At 46.6% G+C, this 22,589-nt stretch overlaps 1 protein-coding gene across 1 annotated transcript in view; it reads right to left on the reverse strand.

The window, feature by feature from the left end:
* The window catches only part of LOC311236030 (SH3 and cysteine-rich domain-containing protein 2-like), a gene marked incomplete at both ends in the record, with an annotated part of 395,651 nt that overhangs the window by 18,192 nt on the left and 354,870 nt on the right, over positions 1 to 22,589 (reverse strand). Inside the window, one exon of the mRNA XM_084323611.1 lies at positions 21,633 to 21,721. Coding sequence (XP_084179737.1) covers positions 21,633 to 21,721 — 89 coding nt within the window. The remainder of the gene's footprint in view (positions 1 to 21,632; positions 21,722 to 22,589) is intronic.

Consider the following 22,589-nt stretch of genomic DNA (forward strand, 5'->3'; position numbering starts at 1 on the left):
GCCGACACTGAAAACATTTTGCATGTTTTTGGTGTTATAGAGATCTTGAATCAGTCGCAAGCTATAACTGCGGGGAGGATTAGGATGCTATCAATGCCTGTAAATAGCCTCAGGCACAAACTGGCAGAAATAAGACAACATTTCAGTAGCGGAAAGGTAAACATACTATGTTTCTCAGAAACTAAACTGGACTCATCAGTAACAGACCCGGAAATTGAATTAGAGAACTATTCTTTAGTCCGCAATGACAGGAACAGGCATGGAGGAGGTGTCTGTATGTACATCCATAAAGACACCAAATTTATTAACCGTACAGACCTAGATCATGAGGCTATTGAAACTGTTTTTGTAGAAATTCTATTTGAAAGGGCTAAATCTGTTCTAGTCGGCACAATTTACAGACCGCCAGACCAAAATGGCTTTTATGATGTGTTGGATGCGTGCTTAGCTGGAGCTGAGGATACAGAAATGATTCTTATTGGGGATTGGAACACGGATATGCAACAAAAAGATGCACCCGTCTTCAAATCCTACAATAGGTTTTGTGATCTGCACGGCCTCAGCCAGCTAATCACACAACCCACACGTGTGTGTGAGTCAACTCAGACTACCATTGACCTCATCCTGACCTCTGACAAGTCCAAGATCGCCAATAAAGGGGTTATAGCATGCGGGTTAAGTGATCATTATATGATATTCTGTACGCGCAAAAAGCTAAAACAAAAGGCTGGCTGTCACAAAACAGTCACATCTAGAGACCTCAAAACCTACTCTAGCGAGGCCTTTAACCTTGAACTGGAGGGTCTGGACTGGTCAGATGAGCTCAATGGTACACTGGTTGAAGAAACATGGCTTGGCTTCAAAACCAAATTTTCAACGATACTAAACAACATGGCCCCCCTAAGAACCACCAGGGTAAAAGATCGCGCTGAGCCGCGGATGCACGCTGAAATACTGACCGCTATGAAAACCAGAGACAAAAAATGCTCTGAGTTTCGTAAAAGTCAGTCAAAGCTTACCATAAGCACGAGCAGTGAACTCCAAGCCCACGTGACTGAACTCAAACTGGAAAGAAACAGACTAAGAAATGATGTAAACTCCATGATCAAAACAGCAAAATTCATCAATGACAAAACCGAGGAAAACAAAAACAAACCACGTGAACTTTGGAAATTACTCAATAACCAACTAGGCTGCAGTAAAAAACTTAAAACCAGATTCTCAAACATAAACATAAAGACGGACAACACGCTCATCACAGAAAAGCTGGATGTAGCCAATTACTTAAATAGTTTCTTCACAAACATAGCCACAACACTGGTAAACAAACTACCCTCCCACTCAGGGCATTATGGGGTAGAACACATAGTAGCATACTACAAGAACCTAGGGGTCCACAAAGACGACTTCAAACTGGAAATGGTAACAACAGATGAGGTACTCAAAAAACTGAGCGCCCTCCAACCCAACAAGGCCACTGGCCATGACAACATCCCTTCCAAATTCCTCAGAGACTCAGCAGCCGCCATCACCCCAGTCATCACACACATAATAAACCTCTCCATAAAACAGGGACACGTCCCCAAGGACTTCAAAATTGCGAGAGTGACCCCTCTGCACAAAAAAGGCAGTAAATTAGACCCAGGCAACTACCGCCCTGTTTCTATCCTTACCTCCATCTCGAAAGTCATGGAAAAAATTGTATACGAACAGGTCGAAAAATACCTTGCGGAAAAAAATCTAATCTACGAATTCCAATCTGGCTTCAGAACATCCCACTCCACTGACACATGCCTTCTCTATTTAAACGACCACATCAAACAAGAGGTGGACGCGGGCAAATACTGCGGCATGGTCATGCTGGACCTACAAAAGGCCTTCGACACTGTCAATCACACCATTCTGATTGACAAGCTAAAAGCAATTGGTTTTGATAGTCTATCAGTGAGCTGGATGCAATCCTACCTGGAGGGGAGAGAGCAGATGGTGGAGGTAAACGGTACCCTATCCCCCCCCCTCACAGTAAGCTGTGGTGTTCCACAAGGAAGCATACTAGGTCCGCTACTGTTCCTAATTTATGCAAATTACATGTCGTCAGCTTGTGACTGCAACTTGTTCCTGTTTGCGGACGACTCAGCCCTGCTGGTCTCTGACAAGAACAAGTTACAGGTTGAAAAAACCCTCAGCTCAGAACTAGGCAAAATCTGCATATGGCTCGCTGATAACAAACTATCATTACACATGGGCAAAACAGAGTCCATTCTCTTCGGTTCAAATAACAAACTCAGCAAGACCGACGGCTTCTCAGTTACAGTGGGTGACAATATTGTCACAAGGAAAGAAGATATTACCTACCTGGGTTCCATCCTAGAGGCAAATCTTTCCTGTGACAAAATGGCATCCAATGTAATAAAAAAAGTCAACCAACGAACTCGATTCTCGTACCGGATCTCCTCACTGGTAAACAAGAATACCCTGAAGACTCTAGCAGGAGCACTCATTCAAGGGTACTACGACTATGCTTGCACCTCATGGTACCAAAGCACCTCAAAGGCGCTAAAAACAAAATTACAAACATCTCAAAACAAACTGGTCAGACTACTGATTGACCTTACTCCTAGAACCCACCTCACCCCTGCCCACTTTGACAACCTAGGATGGCTTAGAGTAGAAGACAGAGTACAGCAACTTGCAATGGGCCTGGTCTACAAGATACACTACACGACCAAGGTACCCATGTACATGTCAAAATACTTCCCAAAGGTCAGTGAATACCACGATCACAACACCAGAGGGAGCTCCACAAATCATGTTAAACCCAGATTCGGCTCAAACAAGGGACTAAACACGTTTCGCAATTATGCCACATCAATGTGGAACGCCCTACCCAAAGCTGTAAAGGAATGTGAATCACTACCCACTTTCAAAAACACTCTCAAAAAACACCTAAGGGAGACTGCAACTCGAAACTGGCCCCTGTAAATGTCCGAACACAACCCCCTCCAATGTACAGTAAATTATCAAGTATGGTCTTGTCAATAATCCAATGTACAGTTTTGTTTGTACAGTTGTACAATCAATCAATCAATAGGCATTTCTGGTTGGAGCAATCTCCTCTTGGGGAAGAAGAAAGGTTTTCTCTCCTCACGGCTCCTTTTTCCACAGAGGGGCTCTTTGGTCGTTCTGCGGAGACGCAGGCGGTTGTTGATCTAGGTCCCACACCGCCTCACGCTTGGAGGTGGAGGTTGGAGCACGGCCTCGTCAGCGACTGTGGCGAGGCCCTCGACAGGCGGCCATGTTTCACCCGCCAGTGGTACCCTGGGCGGAGAGTCAACAGGGGTCCACAAGGCCGACAGCCTTGGCGGCCAAGGGATCGGCCATGTTGGATGTACTCGGCTTGGAATATACAAGCCGTCGCCATTCTGCCGCGAACAGCCCGCTCCCCGATCACTTTTTTTTATGTCACCAGCGGAAGAGGGGCTCTGATCGTTTTCCTTTGGCTGCGGGCCGCGAACCTTCTTTGAAGCGCATGCGGCCCCACGTTTTCGCTTCTCATGGGGACAGGGGCTGACACTCAGTTGATGGCTGAGCCTGGGTCTGTCCGTGAGAATGTTGTGCTGTCACGTGGCTCCCGCGCCACACGTTGTGTGATTGGTGAGCCTGGTGTTACGGCTGCCACTATTTACAGTGGTCAGCAGGGGGACTCGAGGCCTCTTCGTTTGAATGCTCAGCACGGGTTACCCCGACCTCGCCTTCGCCAGGCGGAGTATCGCGTTGATGCCTCCCACTCCCGCGAGATCGGCAGTGGTCTGCAAAGAAGAGGCGCGCGTGATTTGGGTGGTAGCAATATCACTGCAGGGCTACAGTGTGTAGGAACCCATGGGGTCCTCACGCCTTGCATGTCTAGCTGCGGAACAACTCCTCAGCATGCTCTAGAGGGGTGTTCAGTGGGGGAGTGTGTGTCAACTAGTTTGATGGCAGCTTCCCCCTTATCAAACCGGCCCTTTCTGTCGGGCTCCCCCCTTGGGTGCGACCGCCCTGTCCGCTTTGGCGGGTTCAGAGGCTACGCACAGCGGGAGGGACCGGGCCACCTATCTGCTGTTCCTTGCGGCCCAGCGTCAGTTGATGGTGGGTGCGCTCTGGGATTATTATCACATATGGCGACAAGAATGCCGTTTGGTGGGATGGATGGAGAGAATGTTGAGGCTGGGGCTTGTTTTGCAGTTCGCACAACCCCACCCTCCGTTCTCAGGTTTGGTGCAGACCCTATTGTCAGGGTCAGCAGCAGTGACAGCTCTGGCCGACGAGATCCAATCCCGAGAGAGGACGCGATGTCAGGCATCTACTCCCGTTATTTTCTGGTGCCCAAAAAAACGGGAGGGGTCAGACCTATACTGGATCTGTCCGCGTTCAATCGTCTGATTGTGGCGAGACCATTCAGAATGTTGACCGTCAAACACCTGCTACTTGCTGTCAGAGTGGGAGACTGGTTCACCTCCATAGACCTGGAGGATGCGTATTTTCACATCCCGATTTTCCCTCTTCACAGGAGATACCTACGGTTCCTGTTTCAGGGCGTAGCGTACGAATACCAGAGGTTGCCGTTCGGCTATTCTCTGGCTCCCCGCACATTCACCAAGTGCGTAGAGACTGCGCTGGAGCCTCTACGTCGTCAGGGGATACGAATTCTATTCTATCTCGACGACATTCTGCTCCTCAGCCGGTCAGAGGAGGTCGCCAGGTCTCATACCAGGCTGGTGGTGGAATTCCTCACCAAGCTGGGTTTTGCTGTGAACTGGAAGAAGAGTATGCCTCTTCCCAGTCAACAGGTGGAGTACTTGGGCTTGACACTGAGGTCAAGACCCATGATTGTAACCCTCTCGGAGCAACGGAGGGTGTCTATCCTCCACGCGCTCTGGGGTTTCCGTCCTGGAAAGACGGTCACGGCGCTGCAAGTGATGCGCCTGCTCGGTATGATGGCATCTGTTCACGCGGTGGTCCCTCTTGGCCTCCTCTTCATGAGGAGGATACAGAGGTGGTTCTCCAGTATGAGAATAGACTCGTGAGGGACAAATGGAAACGGTTGACGGTTCCTTTGTCAATATGGGGGGATCTCGCCCATTGGAGGAGGCCTGGTATCCGTTGGTCCCCATGGGCAGCAGGCGTTCACACATCACGGTCTTCACCGACGCTTCCCTCATGGGTTGGGGAGGGACGTGTCTGACCAACGCAGTAGGGGGCAGCTGGACGATCCATGCTGCCCGGTCTACCCTGCACATCAATGTGTTGGAATTGAGGGCGGTCCTCCTGGTCCTCAGACGGCTTGCCCACCTGGTGGTAGGCGAGCACGTTCTGGTCAGAACAGACAGTATGACGGCAGCGGCGTATATCAACAGGCAGGGTGGAACACGTTCCACCCGTCTGCACCGGGCGGCGGTCGAACTCTGGCTATGGGCAGCTCGCAGTCTGCGCAGTCTGACGGCGCTCCACATCCCTGGCAAGGAGAATGTGGGCGCGGATGTGATGTCTCGGGCGGTCCTCGTCCCGGCGAGTGGGAACTGTGCCAAGACATAGTCAGGCAGATCTGGGATCGCTTCGGGGAAGCTTCAGTGGATCTGTTTGCGAGCAGACAAGCTCACAAGTGCCCCTTGTGGTTCTCGGTCAGTCGGGAAGACAATCCTCCCTTGGGGGTGGATGCCTTCTCGATGTATCCATGGCCGCCCGGGCTTCTGTACGCCTTTCCCCCCGTACATCTGTTCAGTCACTTGTTGGAGCGGATACGGAGGGAGCGCAGGACTGTGATCCTGGTTGCGCCGGACCGGGGCACAGCTGTGTGGTTCCCGGTCCTGATCCAGCTACTGGTAGCCCCGCCGTGGCCTGTTCCTTGGTCGGCGAGGGCCCTCTCTCAAGCGTACGGGTCGCTGTTTCAGCTCCCGGTGATACGCCAACCTCTGATGGTTTGGCTGGTGAGAGGGTAAGTCTGGAGAGGATGGACCCTTCTGTGGTTGACACCATCCGGAATGCGCGTGCTCCCTCCACTATCACGCTTTACGCGGGTAGGTGGCATATGTTCCAAGAGTGGTGTAAGGCGGGGGGCAGGGACCTGGTGTCTTGCCCCCTGGATGCTGTCCTTATTTTCCTTCAGTCTCTCCTTGATAGACTGTCGGCTTCGACGGTGAGGGTATATGCGGCGGCTATATCCTCTTATCATGAGGGGTTTGAGGGTGTTGTATTGTTCGGCCACCCTCTTGTGAAGCGTTTCCTGCTTGGCGTTCAACGCCTTAAGCCGGTGAAACGCTCTTTAGCTCCGAGCTGGGATCTTCAATTGGTCCTCGGTCGGTTGTCCTTGGCCCCGTTTGAGCCTCTTGAGCAAGCGCCGTTGGAACAGCTGTCGTTCAAGACTGCGTTCTTGCTGGCCATCACCTCCGCTAAACGCGTGGGTGAGCTTTGTGCTCTCTCTGTACGGCCCGAGTGTCTGTCTATTCGTTCCGATAGCGGTGCCACTCTGCGGCCTAATCCAGCCTTCGTGCCAAAAAATATCCGGAGTTCTTTCCGCTCCAGGGATATTATGGTTCAGGAGTTTCATCCACCTCCTCACGCTAGTGAGTTGGAGGCGGGCCTTCACCTGTCATGTCCGGTCCGGGCTTTGGGGATTTACCTCAGCCGTACTCAGGGCCTCAGGGCTACCGATCAGCTTTTTGTCTGTTACGGTGGCTCTCGTGCTGGTAAGGCACTGTCGAAACAGCGCCTGTCCCATTGGTTGTGCGAGGGAATTGCCCTTTGCTACACGTTGGCCGGGCTGGCTCCCCCTGGGGGCGTCAGGGCACACTCCACTCGTGGGGTGGCGGCCTCTGCCGCCCTACTGGGTGGGGCCTCGGTGGAGGACATCTGTGCTGCGGCTTCATGGTCCTCACCGGGTCCCTTCGTAAGGTTTTACCTCATGGACATGACCGGGGGTTCTGTCTCCCAGGCGGTTCTGAGGTCTGGGACCTCTCCTGCTTCCCGTCCTTTGGTGGGGTAGCAGGAGTGTGTGGGTGTGGGCCACAATGTGCTGTGTCACATGTGGTTCCGCCTGTGCTGTGCGTTCAAGAGGTTCTAGTTCCCTCTTGTTCGCACTCGGTGGAGTTGACTGCCACCCCCTCTTCATTAGGAAGGATGGGGTGACGGGACTCCCCTCCCCCCTGATGTGGGCTTTAGGGTCCTCAGGGGGTGCATTTGTCGGTCCTCGCGTCTGCTCTGTCCCCATATCTCGATGGCGAAGAGCAGGACGCGATTCGCCAGTACGACTAATATAACGATAGGTTATGTATATAACCTAGTTATATGAGTACTGGCTGAGCGTCCTGCCCTGAGGTCCCTTGGGTTAACTTTTCTTGGGAAAAAATTTTTTCCGAGGAAGAGCGAGTGGTGACCACAGCTAGTGCTATATAGTACGTAGCACTGGGGCGGGGCCTGGCAGGTGCTGGGTGTATTGTTTTTTATTCGTTGATGGAGTACACTAGGTACTGGAGATGAGGTATATCTCGATGGCGAAGAGCAGGACGCTCAGCCAGTACTCATATAACTAGGTTATATACATAACCTATCGTTAACAGTTATACAGTAAAGTACTGCACCTTTATTTTTTACAAGCAAGAACAAGAGCTAAGAATAAATGTAAAGTGCACACTAAAGAATTAAAACAAATAAACAACTTAGCTAACACACAATAATAATAATAATAACAATAACAAACAATAAAAGAACGTGCAAATTTGCTTTCAAAGAAAATTAAGAAGAAAGAAAGACTGTGAACACCTAAAGCTGAGGCTCAGACCGACCGACCGTTTTAGATTTTTGGCTCATTTTCCCTTGTTAGAATTTTTTTATGTAAAAATAATGGTTGCCGATATAGAGGAGGGCGCCAAAACTGCGCAGAGCAAAACAAATAAAAAAATTTAAATAATTCTTTTTTACACCCCAAAAGTTGGTAGGGCCACGGCCCTACTGGCCATACCGGTTCCGCGGTCCATGACTATTACACAGTATTACACTATTAAACACTATTACATATTACACAGAATTACACAATTACACGATCACACTATTAATTACACATCATTCCACTATTAAAAACATTACATATTACACAGTATTACACAATTACATTATCACACAGTATTACACTATTAAACACTATTACACTATTAAACACTATTACACAGTATTACACAATTACACTATCACACAGTATTACACAGTATTACACAATTACACTATTACACAGTATTACACTATTAAATATTACACACTATTATACTATTTCTTTTTAACAACGTTTTTTTAATTGAAGATTAAATTTTCACAGGCGGTCCCACATGGGCCAAAAAAATTAAAAATTTTAAAATAAGGCCATCCCTCCCTTCCCCCCACCCCTATACCAGACAGAATCATTCTAAAATATCTTAGATCGTTTATTAATCATGGTTTTTCCTTTTAGCTTTTAAATCACCAGACAGCAGTCACATATCTCTTGCATTCTGTAGATAGAGAAGAAGAAAAGTAAGAACATAATAAAAAAAAAAATTAACAACAAGCTAAGAGACCAGAAAGGCCAGTCAGATCGCCTCTGTCACATTATCCACTTCCATACCCTCAAAGAAAGTTAGGAAAGGATCCCAAATATTGTGGAATTTTTCGGTACAACCTCTGATAGTATACCTGATCTTCTCCAGTTTAATGTGATACATGACCTCTCTCATCCAGTGGCCGTAGACAGGTGAACCTGGGTCCTTCCATTTGAACAGTATCAGCCTTCTGGCCAAGAGTGAACAGAAGGCCAGCATTCTAGATTCACACCATCTAAAGTGGATGTCCGCTGGGGCCACTCCGAATAATGCAATATATGCTGATGGCTCCACTTCCTTTCCAAATATCTTAGAGAAGGTGTCAAAGATGGTCTGCCAATAGGTGTGTAACTTTGGGCACGGCCAGAACATGTGGAGCAGAGTGGCTGGAGCCTGTCTACAGCGGTCGTATAGAGGGTCTATGTCGGGATATATTTTAGAGAGCCTGTCTTTAGACCAATGCAGTCGGTGCACAATTTTAAATTGGATAACCGCATGTTTAAGGCAAATGGAAGAGGAGAAAATCCCCTGTATTATTTTGTCCCATGTGTTTGGTTTGGTTCACCTAAGTCAGTCTCCCATCTGCCCCTGAGGAGATCTAAAGGTGTCGAGTTGCTTCTATTAAGTAGTTCATAAATTCTGCTTATAGCCTGTTTCTGGATCAGTTTACAGTTCAAGATTGAATCTAAAAGGGAGGCCGGAGGGCACACCGGGTAGCAGTCCGAGTTCAAAGTTACGAAGCTCCGGAGTTGCAAGTATCTATAGAAGTGTGACCTAGGGATCTTGTATTTCTGTACTAGGTGTTCAAAGGAGGCAAAGTTGCCGTCTATATAGAGGTCAGCATAATCACTCCACTCCCAGCCCAACTGTCGAAGGCCTTATCCATCGTTGATGGGACAAACATGTGATTTCTTGTGATCGGAGCAGCCAGTGATAGTTCCCTGAGGGAGAAGGTTCTTCTAAATTGGTTCCACACTTTTATCGAATGGATGACAACTGGGTTTGAGGTAAAGCTAGATATGGGCTGTGTGAACGGGAGCTTAGCACATAACAAGGCAGATAAGGAGGTGGATTTAACCGACGCTCTCTCCAGCACTGTCCACCAGGGGGCTGTGTCCTCACCCTTTAGCCAGTATAATAACGATCGATGTTTGCTGCCCAGTAGTAGTAAATAAAGTTTGGAAGCGCCATCCCACCCATTACGCGGGGTCTCTGCAGCATAGATCTTTTGATCCGGGGCGGTTTTTTGTTCCAGATAAAGGAGGATATCTGGTTGTTTATCTTGGAGAAGAATGTTTTAGTCAGAAAGACTGGAAGACTCTGAAATACATATAGAAATTTCAGCAATACATTCATCTTTATCGTGTTGATTCTCCCACCCAGGGATAGCGACAGGGGGTCCCAACGTTCAATATCTCTCGCCAGATTAGACAGTAAAGGTTGATAGTTAGCCATATATAGGTCCTTATGTTCATGCGTGATCCATATCCCGAGGTACTTGAACTTTTTAGGGCTAATTTTAAACGGGAATGTGCTCAGAGGTATCCGATCCGCCGAGGTGCCGACGGGGCATCAGTTCGCTTTTTTGAATGTTGATTTTGTATCCGGATATTTTGCCAAAGTCCGCAAGTAGGGTCATCAACCGAGGAAGACTCGTTTGGGGTTGTGATATATACAACAACATGTCGTCCGCGTAGAGCGAGACTTTATGCTCCGAGCCCGTGCGCATGATCCCTTTGATATCGGTGTTCTGCCTCAGAGCCAGCACAAGGGGCTCCATTGCGATCGCGAAAAGGAGTGGAGATAAAGGACATCCCTGTCTCGTACCCCTATGGAGTTCAAAGTAGGTGGATAGATTGTTGTTGGTGTGAACGGCAGCCATCGGAGACGTATATAGAATTTTAATCCAAGCTACTGTATGAGCTTAGGGCCAAACCCAAACCTCTCCAGAGCGTGAAAAAGATAGTTCCACTCCACCCGATCAAATGCTTTTTCTGCATCAAGGGAGAGGACCACCTCAAGTGTTCGGGGTGGAGAGGGGCTATACAGCATATTTAGGAGGCGTCTGATATTAAAGAAAGAGTACCGATTCCTGATGAAGCCTGTTTGGTCCGGCGAGATAATTGAGGGTAGAACCCCTTCCAGGGGCCAGAACCTTAGCGAGAACCTTGACATCGGCGTTGAGGAGGGAAATTGGACGGAACGAGCCGCATTCCAGTGGGTTCTTGTCTTTCTTAAGGATTAAGGAGATAACAGCTTGGCGCATGGTCGGAGGAAGAGAATTTGTTGAGAATGATTCATCAAATACGGCTAGCAGCAGCGCGGACAGCTGGGTTGAGAATTTTTTGTAGAAGTCTGTAGGGTAGCCGTCTGGCCCCAGGGACTTGCCACTCTGCATAGATCTAATCGCTGACGTAATCTCCGCAACCGTAAGTTCCTCCTCCAGATCTGCGGCCCTCTCTGGGTCGACTGTCGGGACGCGGAGGGTCCTATAGAAATCGTCTAGCGTGGAGGGCCCCACTTGCGGGTCCGAGGTGTATAACGATTGGTAGAAAGTTTTAAAGCTAGGCGGTTAGGTGGCCGAGCGGAGATTGCGTTCGTCACCAGCCCCGGAGCTGTGAGCTGGATTCGCCTGTTCGAATCCAGCTCACAGCTCCGGGGTTGTCACCAGCTTGGCTGGCCGTCTGCACCAATACAATTGGCTGTATTGGAGGGTGGGAGAAGCTGGCGGGGTGGGTCCGGGTCGTTGTAAACAGCGACTCCTACAGTTTGGTCGGGGCGCCTGCTAAGCGCGGATAGGACTTGAGGGGGATAGTGTGGTCCTCCCACACGCTACGCCCTCTCGATGAGAATCCGCGCTGCCAGGTGAAAAGAAGCGGTGATTGGCTGGACGTGTGTCGGAGGAAGCACGTGGTAGCCTCCACTCTCCCAGATGATCTGACTGTGGGGGGTAAGTGCGCAGCGACCAGGAAGGGACTGGGAATTGGCATACATTGGGATGGGAGAAAATCGGAGGAAAATGGAGGGGAAAAAAGACCAATAAAAAAAAAAAAAAAAAGTTTTAAAGCTTTTATAAATTTTTGAGCCCCGCTCGTTGTTGATAGTGGGGATGGACTGGTTGGCAGTTCTTTGTCGCAGCTGATGGGCAAGTATCCGTCCGGCCTTCTCCCCATGTTCATAGTACCCCTGTCGCGTTTTAGTAATGAGGTATTCAGCCTGTCGTGTTGATAGGAGGTCAAACTCAGTTCGCAACGATATACGTTTTTTCAACGTGTCGGTTGATGGCGAGTGGCTATGTAGTCTATCTAGCTCCAAAATCTCGTCTGTCAGTTGCTTAAGGCATGCCGTGTTTATCTTCTTTTGATTGGCGCAATATGAAATCACCTGTCCCCTTAAGTACGCCTTCAGCGATTCCCAAATGGTTAAAGAAGACATTCCCGGAGTCTTATTAATGTCGAGAAATAATGTAATTTCCGAGGTGATGAAGTTTGTGAAGGCTTCCTCCGACAGGAGCAACGGGTTGAGTCTCCACTGGCGGTGGCCGAGCCGTGTATTCGGGATACTCATTTTCATAACTAAGGGACAATGGTCCGAGATAACTACCGCACCGTATTCACATTTGGTTACAAGGGGAAGGAGTCTCTTATCCAGGAGAAAGCTGTCTATGCGCGAGAAGGTATTATGGACCGGGGAAAAAAAGGAGTAGCCTCTGGATGTAGGATTAAGAAACCGCCACACGTCAGCTACCCCATATGATTTAAGAAAACGCCGGATTGCACGGGCCGAGCTACACTGGGGGGCCTTCCTGGACGAGCTACGGTCCAGCACCGGGGAGAGTGCACAATTCATGTCGCCGCCAAGGATGAGATGGTGCGAGGTCATATCCGGTAGGCGAGAAAAAAGGCTGGTGAAGAACGAAGGGTTGTCCCAGTTTGGTGCGTAGATATTAACCAGAATGACCAGAAATGAATGCAGTTTCCCCACCACTATAATATAGCGCCCTGCAGGGTCGGCCTCTACACTTGACATAGTAAATGGCGTGTTTTTATCTATCAAAATGGCTGCTCCTCTGGCCCTTGTGTGGAAGTTGGAGTGATACATCTGCCCCACCCACCACCCCCTCAGTCAATCATGGTCCGTAGTTTTTGTCTACATTGAGTTGTTTTAAATGTGTAAGCACGCTTTACTGGGTGGTTGAGTGATTTAACATTCCAACTCACGAAATTGACAGAGCACCCTTCCAGCCCTATGGTATCACCCGTGTCGATCATAGTAGATGAGAGATGCCATGCATCTGGAACCTAGAGAGAGCTCAGCACAGCTGCAGGTGAAAAACAAAACATACATCTGATAATTTAAGTATGTTGAATGTACAAGTCTGGTAACCCCCCCCCCCCCCTGACACCCATAAAAGCAAGGTGTCCTAAGTCCGCTTCAGAAACAAATCCACACATAATGTGCTTGTGTTGGAGGTTCTCTATCTATAGAGCCTGCCGCTCAGACCCCCGTTGAGCCTCTTAGGAGAGAAAAAAATATAAATAAAATAAAATAATAATAATAATAATAATAATAATAATAATAATAATAATAATAATAATAATAATAATAATAATAATAATAATAATAATAATAATAATAATAATAATAATAATAATAATAATAATAATAATAATAATAATAATAATAATAATAATAATAATAATAATAATAATAATAATAGGGAAAGAAAAGAAAAGTAAAAGTAAAAAAATCTTTACTCAGATCTTGGTATTATATAGAATCTTCCACTGTCTAGTGGAATGCACCCAACCGGGTAGAATTATATAGGTGGCGACGGTAGACGTCAAGCATAACCGTATATTAGCAATATCACATTAAGCATTAAGCAGGTCCCGAAGTAAGGCAGAACAACCTCTTCCCTAGCAAGGGCGATCAGTGTGCCCCGCTAGACACAAAAAAAAGAAGAAAAAAAGGGGTGCCTGGTTGTGTGATATAGAGTAAGTTGGAAGAGGTGTGGGAGTGTGCGCGTGTCAACATGTTTATCTGCGGGTGTGTGTCTGGGCGCATGCCCTTCCGTGTTCGTGCAGTTGTATGCACGTGTACCTATGTGTGTGTGTGCCTGGATGTATCGGACACAGCCAGGGAGTAAGCGTATGGGTGTGTAGGAGTGAGTGTGTGGGTCTATGCCCATGTATCTGTGTAATGTGTACATGTGTATGTATGTCTGTGCATGTGCATACTATGCGCCCGCGTGTGTGTGATATGTCTAGATAGTGTATCGATTATGTGCGCGAGCATGTGCAGCAGCATACTGTAAATGTAAGAATGTATCCATTAGGAGTGCGTGCGTGTGTGTCAACGTAAGTGTGGACGTGTGTGCAAATGCTCATATGTCTCTATATGTGCATACATATATTGTCCTATTGGGGCCAGAATGATACACTATCTACTTCACCTGCACTCCATAAGTGGCTATTAGTATAGGACTGGAGATCCGCTGGATGTTAAATAAATCGTATGGCTTAGCCATGACCATTGGCAAGTTCTCGAAGCTGAGTAGGTGAACTACTTTGCTTGATATATGGTCTAGAGAGATTGGTGAACTCTTTGGAAAGTGCACCTTTCAATTCCGATTGTATTATCTCTGCGAGTTCGGATTTCAGCGCGAGGAGAATCTCCGCCTTTAAGGCTGTGGTATCCACGCCGGACATCTTTGGCGGTGTGGACGGTGGTGGCTTGGAACTGGAAGTCGAGGCTTTTTCAGGCCTGCTTGGAGTCGGGACGTATTTGTATTTACGTAGGTTTGCTGCCATCTGTCCATGTAAACAATGTCCATTGGTTTGAACAAATGTACCCTGAGTAAGATTCACTAAGTTTTGTAAATCTGTAAGCTTATTAAATTAAGATACAATAAAAATAAAATAGAGACTCGATGGGAGCTCGAACGAACAGCGTGTTACTCCATTGCTCGCCTAGCCACGCCCCCACACTATTATACTATTAAACACTATTATATATTACACACTATTACACAATTACACTATCACACTATTCACAGTATTACACAATTACACTATCACACAGTATTACACAGTATTACACAATTACACTATTACACAGTATTACACTATTAAATATTACACACTATTATACTATTAAACACTATTATATATTACACACTATTACACAATTACACTATCACACTATTGCAGAGTATTACACTATTTATCACTATTACACACTATTACACAATTACACTACCACACTATTACACTATCACACACTATTACACAATCACACTATTAGTTCAAGTTTTTATTTAAATTTCTTTTATTTGTCAGAACAAAATACAGGATACTTTATAATGAAATGCTTGTTTCTTATGAGCCCCTGAGAGTGTGCACAAAAAAGTAAAAAGTAGGTAAAGTTAATATTCATATATACAATATACAATATACTTATACAACACAGAGTAAAATGAGTACCAGTGAGGTAGAACACAGAGGTACAAAACTTGGGGTAGGGTGCAAATAAGGTATGAATGTGGTGAAAATCTCTTTAGTAATAGATATAAAGTGGGTTAAAGTGTCTAAAGTGAATAAAGTGAGTGGTAAGGTGAGTGATGGGTTGTTACATAGTGTCATTGTCATTGAGCCTCCTGATGGCCTGGGGATAGAAGCTCCTTCTGAGTCTCTCTGTACCGGCCATGAGGCTCCAGGAGTGCTTGCCTGACCGCAGCAGTTCAAAGAGGCAGTTGTTTGGGTGACTAGAGTCTTTGATTATTCTTTTAGCCTTGGCCCTGCAACGCTTGTTATAAACGTCCTGGAGAGTGGGAAGCCCACCTCCAATTGTGCGCTCGGCTGAACGGGCCACTCTCTGTAGTCTGCTGCGGTCTTGTCTTGTGCGGTGCTATTCCCATACCAGGAGGTGATGTTAACAGTCAGGATGCTCTCTATTGTAAGTAGAAGTTCTTGAGGATCTTCTGACTCATTTTGAACTTCCCTAGGCGCCTAAGGAAGTAGAGGCATTGGCACGAGCCTTCTTCACTGCACTGTCAATGTCAAGTCCTCGGATATGTGGACTCCGAGGTACTTAAAACTGCTCACAATCTCGACCGGTGCCCCGTCGATGCTGAGGGCGCTGTAGTCCCTGGCCCCCGACCTCCTAAAGTCCACAATCATCTCTTTCGTTTTGCTGACATTCAGGGAGAGGCGGTTCTCCTGACACCTGACAATGTTATCGGGGGTCTGGAAGGGGGGGGCGGGGGGGGGGGGGGCGGGGGTACTGTTTTTTTTTTTTTTGATCCACTTTTTCTCCCATTTTTCCATATTTTCTCCCATCCCAATTTCGTATCATCCAATTCAACCCTCCCCTGTCACGAACGCTGTTTCTTGCCTCCCACAAGCCGGCTGCAATGTGGACTAAGTCATACATAGCACAAGTCCCCTCCGGTACTTGAGGTAACAGCAGTCGCATCTTTTCACCTGCGCAGCTCGATCTCTCAGTGTCGAGGAGTAACGCGTGGGAGGCTCACGCTGCCCCCGACACTTCCTTATTCTACTGCGCAGGCGCACCAACCGACTTGTAGGAGTCGCTTGTTCACAACGTTCGATCCCCACCCTTCAGTTTTCCCTCCCCGTAATACGGCCAATGTGTATTACTGCGGACGACCAGCCAAACTGAAAAACAATGTGGAGAGCTGGATTCGAACACGCGAATCCTAGCGTCTCCACACTGGTGGCGAGTGCCTTGCCCACTACACCACCTAGCCGCCCACAAGGGGGGGGGGTACTGTTACACTCCCAGACCAGCTCAAGTCTGGGAGAATCAATGCCCCAGTGTCATGCCACCATCTAGCGGTCACCTGCAGTCAACATTGATCCTGCTTGGTCATATTAATAACATTCTGTTGTGGCAATTAGTGTCTATGTTACAAGTGTTGTCTGTTTAGGTTTTCTCTGTGTTGGCATTCTGATTCTGTGTTTTGTATTAGCCTAGTCCTTGTTCCAGTATTGTTGATTATTGTATTAGTTCTAGTCCTTCTTCCCCCAGCTGTTTCCCATTATTAATCAGTGTTAATTAGTGTCAGTATTTATTGCTTGTGGTTTGGATTGTTGTGGCGTCATTGTCCCCGCGTTGTTCCCGTATCGTGCCTGTGTGCCTATGTCCTGTCAAGTGAGTTTGTTGTCCTGTCAAGTGAGTTTGTTCCTCAGTATGTTATGTTAGCAATGTTTGGTGCTCTTTGTTTTTCATTATCAGTCCGTGTTTGTCCCAGAGCCAGCCCGGCTGTGCCTTCTTTTTGTTTTGTAGTTTGGTTGTGAGTTAGTAAATATCCCTTCTCTAAGCATCACCCTTCGTCTCTGCCGCCGTTCCTTCTTCCTTGTCTGCATACTGTGTTCTCACTTTCATCATCACCCCCAATTGTTACAGGGGACTATGGTATTGAATGCTGAGCTGTCGATGAATAGCATTCTCACATAGTTCCCCTGCCTCTTGTCCAGGTGTAATGCTGCTGTGTGCAGCACATGGGCTATGGCGTCCTCCGTGGACCTATTACAATATTAAACACTATTACATATTACACTATTATTTATCATTATTATTTGTTTCTTATTTTTTTGTTCATTTATTTTACTAAAGAGGTCGGACAACCCACTCTTCTTTAACCCTCGAGTCAACCTTTAAAATAATCACACCTTTAGCCCTTTGCCGAAAACTGCGATCTCAGTAAAACATATCCTTTTCATGTATTGTTAAATTTTTTTTTCATGAATACCATTATTAACTCCAGTCCTCACCATACATATCGAATATTTATTCATTTTCAGGATTTTAACAAAACATTTTTTTATTAGGGTTAGGGTTAAGGGGTTAAAGAATGCATAAACTACCTCTTGGAGGCCTCATCCATCCTTTTATTATGTTACTTATGAATCATTCTAATTCTAAACTGTACAGGCTGTGTTTTAAAAAAATGTGTTTAACATGGGAGTCAACCTGTTCATTTCTGCGACTAGGGTGGAAGGTGTGACACTTTTATTCCACGCGCTTAATAGTAAAAAAAAAAAAAAAAAATAAACATGGATTATTGTAATGTGACTCAAAGATGTGATACTGAGCTACTTTCCTGGAATATACATAACATATAGCCAACGCTATCCACAAACACACGTGAAAGAAAGGCTATTTGACAAGAATTGCGACAAGGGTGACTGGAGGGTTAAGAGAAAAAAGGTGAAGGGACAGCCTTTGTTTATTATGCCGTCCTGGGAGAGGAAGAGCACCTTGAGACGGAAGATCTTCAGAGAGAAGTCCGTGCTCACCCTCCCACGACCCCCCGTCCTGCTGAGAAGGCAGATGGCGTGTGTGTGTGTGTTTGGCCCGCCGCACATCTTCGCTCACCTAATTACTGCAGCAAAACTCCCTCCTCTGCCCTCGACACACACACACACACACACACGCACGCACGCACACACGCACGCACGCACGCACGCACGCACACACACACACGCACGCACACACACACACACACACACACACACACACACACACACACACACACACACACACACACACACACACACACACACACACACACACACACACACACACACACACACACTCACCCTCTGACCATTCCTTTTGTGACACCATGTGACGTGTCAGCCAGGAGACGTGCTGTACTGCACCCAGAAATAGCTAAATACCTCAAATAACATTCATACATATGTATAGAGACCAGCACCTGCGCTAGCCCTCCCCTAGTGTGCCCTCCAACACACACACACACACACCTCACTCTCTTTGTCACAAACACAATGTCGTAACAAATAGCAGTGACACTACTTAGAGAGGATGAGATGCCAAGAGACAGCGACCTACCATTCTACACAGAATGAGAAGAGGACATTGTTTTTTCGTCATATTGAACATGAACGCGATGGACATTCGTTCCCGGAGGAGAGGAAAGGTTGCGACCCTTCCCATATAATAATAGCATGCAAAATGTTGTCTTCTTTACGAGTCAACGCCGATCGCCATTTGTTCTGTATTGAGTGAGAATAAATAAGCATGGAAAAGAGCAAGCAGAGAGCAGCTGCTTGCTATCTCTGCCGAGCTCGCTCCTCTCTCGACCAAGTCCCTCTCTCTCTGCCTGTCTCTGAAGCTCTGTGTTGCTCCTTATGCAGGAATCACAACTGCTTTAACATACATCGTTACAGGAGAGCAAAGGGTTGCACAAAATAAGAGGCATCTCCCTCCCTCTGTGCCTTGCTGTGTGTGTGTGTGTGTGTGTGTGTGTGTGTGTGTGTGTGTGTGTGTGTGTGTGTGTGTGTGTGTGTGTGTGTGTGTGTGTGTGTGTGTGTGTGTGTGTGTGTGTGTGTGTGTGTGTGTGTTGTTGGTTCTTGCGCAATTGTGTGTGCAGTGGCATTTAAAAATGGTCTCCTTAGGCGGTCAGGTGGCATAGCGGAGATTGTGCTCGTCACCAATGCAAGAGGCTGTGGTCTCGACTCCCGGAGAGTCAGCATTGCCTTGGCTCGGGCTGATCGCTATACTAACTCGTTTGGCTGAGTTAGGGGGAGGGGAGCCGTGGGTGGGTCCTGGGCGTTGTGGACAGCGACCCCTACAGTTCGGTCGGGGCGCCTGCTCAGCAAGGGTAGGATCTGGAGAGAGGTAGTGCGACCTTCCACACGTTACACTCTCCCGGTGAGAATCTGCGCGGCCAGGCTGGCTGCCGGCTGGCTGCACATGCGTCAGAGGAAAGCATGTGACAGTCTCCGGCCTCTTGGACCAACAGTAGGGGAAAGTGCGCAACAACCAGGAAGGGGGTTGGGAATTGGCATAATGACTAACAGTGGGATGGGAGAAAAATCGAAAAAAGAAGAAAGATAATAATAATAAAAAAAAAAATTGGTCTCTTTCAAATCAGCAGGAATACCGTGGCTTGGCAGTGTGACAGATCATTTGGAGGCATACTGGTTGAATTGTAATTTTCATGTCTCTAATGGAGAAGTGTGACATAAAAAAAAAACACAACACGCTTCTGGAGAAAGCACTCCTATCAGACATCACCTGGATCTGACATGAGACTAGAGTTGTCTTGTCAAACGTTTTTATTTGATGTTTGGAAGGTGTGATATTATTTTATTTTATTTATGGATTAAAAACACACAACAAGGATCAAAAGGATAACATGAGAAAGAGTAAGTAAGACCCTTATTTCCGTCATGGTCCCAGGGCTGTTAGGCCACAACAAAAAACACGACAATGACACAAAACACATACATTTAAAACATTAGAAGTCTAACCTATAGCTAACATTTTATATCACACAATAACTAAAAACTGATTGGAAACCCATTCAAAGTATAGGGGGCTATTCCTCTATTCTGTCCATGAGTCACTTCCTGACGCTTCTCTTGAAGTTGTGGAGGCTCGAGCTCTGCTTGATGGGGATAGGCAGCTTGTTCCAATCCTGGGCTCCTAAGAAAGTAAGGGAGCACTGGCCCAATTTGGAACAGAAAGAAGCAGGCTTCAGGTTTGCTATGCTTGCTCTAGTTCTGTGGTTGTGGGATTCGCTGACCGGGGTGAAGTAATTCAGGAGGTATCTAGGGGACCTTTGGTTTATGGTTTATTATACAGGAAGCCAGTTTAGCTCCTGGAAGTGACTCCTCCCTACGTGGGTCAAGACCCATTACCACCCTTACCAACTTATTTTGGGAAACCTGAAGCTTATTTTTTATGGTCTCTGTCAGGCCCTCGAACCAAGACACGCTACCATAGTCAAAGTGGCAGAGTACTAGGCTATTTTCTAGTAGCCTGAGACCTCCTCTGCCAAGGAGGTGGGCTTTCCTAGCTAGGTACCTGGTGCGGGCGTTGACTTTGCCCAGTACTTGGGAGGCCAAGGCTCCCGTCTATCATACAGCCTAGATACTTAGCTTTTTTTTGCTGTTTTAGGGTACAGCTCCTAACTGGATATTAAACTCCCGTGCTTTCCTGAGCTTGGGCTTGGAGCCCAATAGTACTGCCTCTGTCTTACCTAGGTGAAGAGAAAGCCTATTGTCCGAAAGCCAACTGCTGACCCCTGCAAGTTCTTCTTATTCTTATATGCACTTCATTATTGCTCCGATGTCCGCTGGCTGAGAAGAGGGACAGATTTTTTTACTAGAGTCAAATGCTTGGACTCATTTTTGCTTCTGAAATAAGAAAGTATAATAATTATACTGTACCTGACCATATTTTGTGTTTGATGTAAACGTCAAATAAACACCTTGATCACTGAGAATCTGTCTTGTTTCTTTAAATGTTGAATTTTAAAACTAAGTAGCCACAATGTAGAATATTGTATAGGCTAATACACTAGGGTTTAATAAGTATGTGACGCGCCATCAGCTGAATTTACATGAATTAGATGGAACTATTTACTAGCCAGCCGAATACTTAAAAGTGTGGTGACTTTCACTCCATGTGCTTGGCTCAATGGTCTCTCCAGTCTTGGAAAGGGGCAAAGTAGATATCATGGCCAAAGAGGTTGCCCACCCCTGACCAGGGCCAGTGAAATTAGCAGTCTGGACTCATTGCCACATACCCTGAGCTGCCAGAGGTGGACCCCTCCTGCAGACGTGCTGTACACAGTCTGTACTGTAAATGCTCAAAATGTCAAATCTATTCCAATGGACAATGATGGAAATTAATTCAAATACAAATACTCGTCATTGAAAATATTCCAGGAATCACGTCCCTGGCCTGCTGTCACACTACAGTGTGTGCCCAGTTTCATCCACTACGGCCTCGTAATTGGCAAGATTATCTCCGGATAGAACACACAAAACACACAACACGCACACGCACACACACACACACACACACACACACACACACACACACACACACACACACACACACACACACACACACACACACACACACACACACACACACACACACACACACACACACACACACACACACACACACACACACACACACACACACACACACACAGTGCTTATGGCCATAGTGACTCACTGTAGTTCCAAGTCGTTCTTCTCCTGCGGCAGGAACTTGTAGAGGGCCACGTAGGTGTGGATGGAATGAACCTCCATTTTCTTGGGAGTCTAGTCACATGCAAGAGGGGAGAGAGGAGAGAGTTCACATAATCACTTGTTTGTTATTTAGATGTGATTGTAGAATGTTTTGGTTTTACATATTCCTCATTTTGATACAAATACAATAAGTCTGTTTTGAATGTCTTTTTTCAGCCTATATATTTGCTGTTGTAATGCCAGTCCACCCTGAAGTATTTAACTCCTATCCTACTGTCTTTAACCCCTTACCTACTGTCTTTAACTCATTACCTACTGTCTTTAACTCCCTATCTACTGTATTTAACTCCTAACCTACTGTCAAGTGCACCAAACATCACGCGGTCGAAGCGGTTGCTCGTCTATTGGACAGAATATCCAAATGAAACTCACTGACATGTCCTGGTCACAAAAATAATGGAGCAGCACCGGCTTGCCAGGATGTGCAGGAATAATTAAGTGTAGTGTATGAAGAGGACACAATGGTTTCTCAACGTAATCTGGCAACACATACAAAACCCCATTTCATTCATGTCACTATACATAATTCAAATGTTTTTTGGTAAACTGGAGATTATTATGTGAGATACAGTATTTGTTTCGTATCGCAACATTATTTGGCTATTTTGAACAATACCAGCTGCAAAAATAATAACGTTATGGCGATGAAAAATCACACAATTGGAAATATATTGGAAATGTCAATAAAAACTGCCCAATCAGCTTCATTAAATGCGCAACCTCAAACCATACCCGAGTGTAACATGACAGAGATCACAGAACAGTTCTAGAGTTAGTTTATAACAGGACACAGATCACATGACCGTACCAGAGTTAGTTTATAACAGGACACAGATCACATGACCGTACCAGAGTTAGTTTATAACAGGACACAGATCAC

This window comes from Notolepis coatsorum (assembly GCF_963971535.1).
Source record: "Notolepis coatsorum genome assembly, chromosome: 10".
Classification (NCBI taxonomy): Eukaryota; Metazoa; Chordata; class Actinopteri; order Aulopiformes; family Paralepididae; genus Notolepis; species Notolepis coatsorum.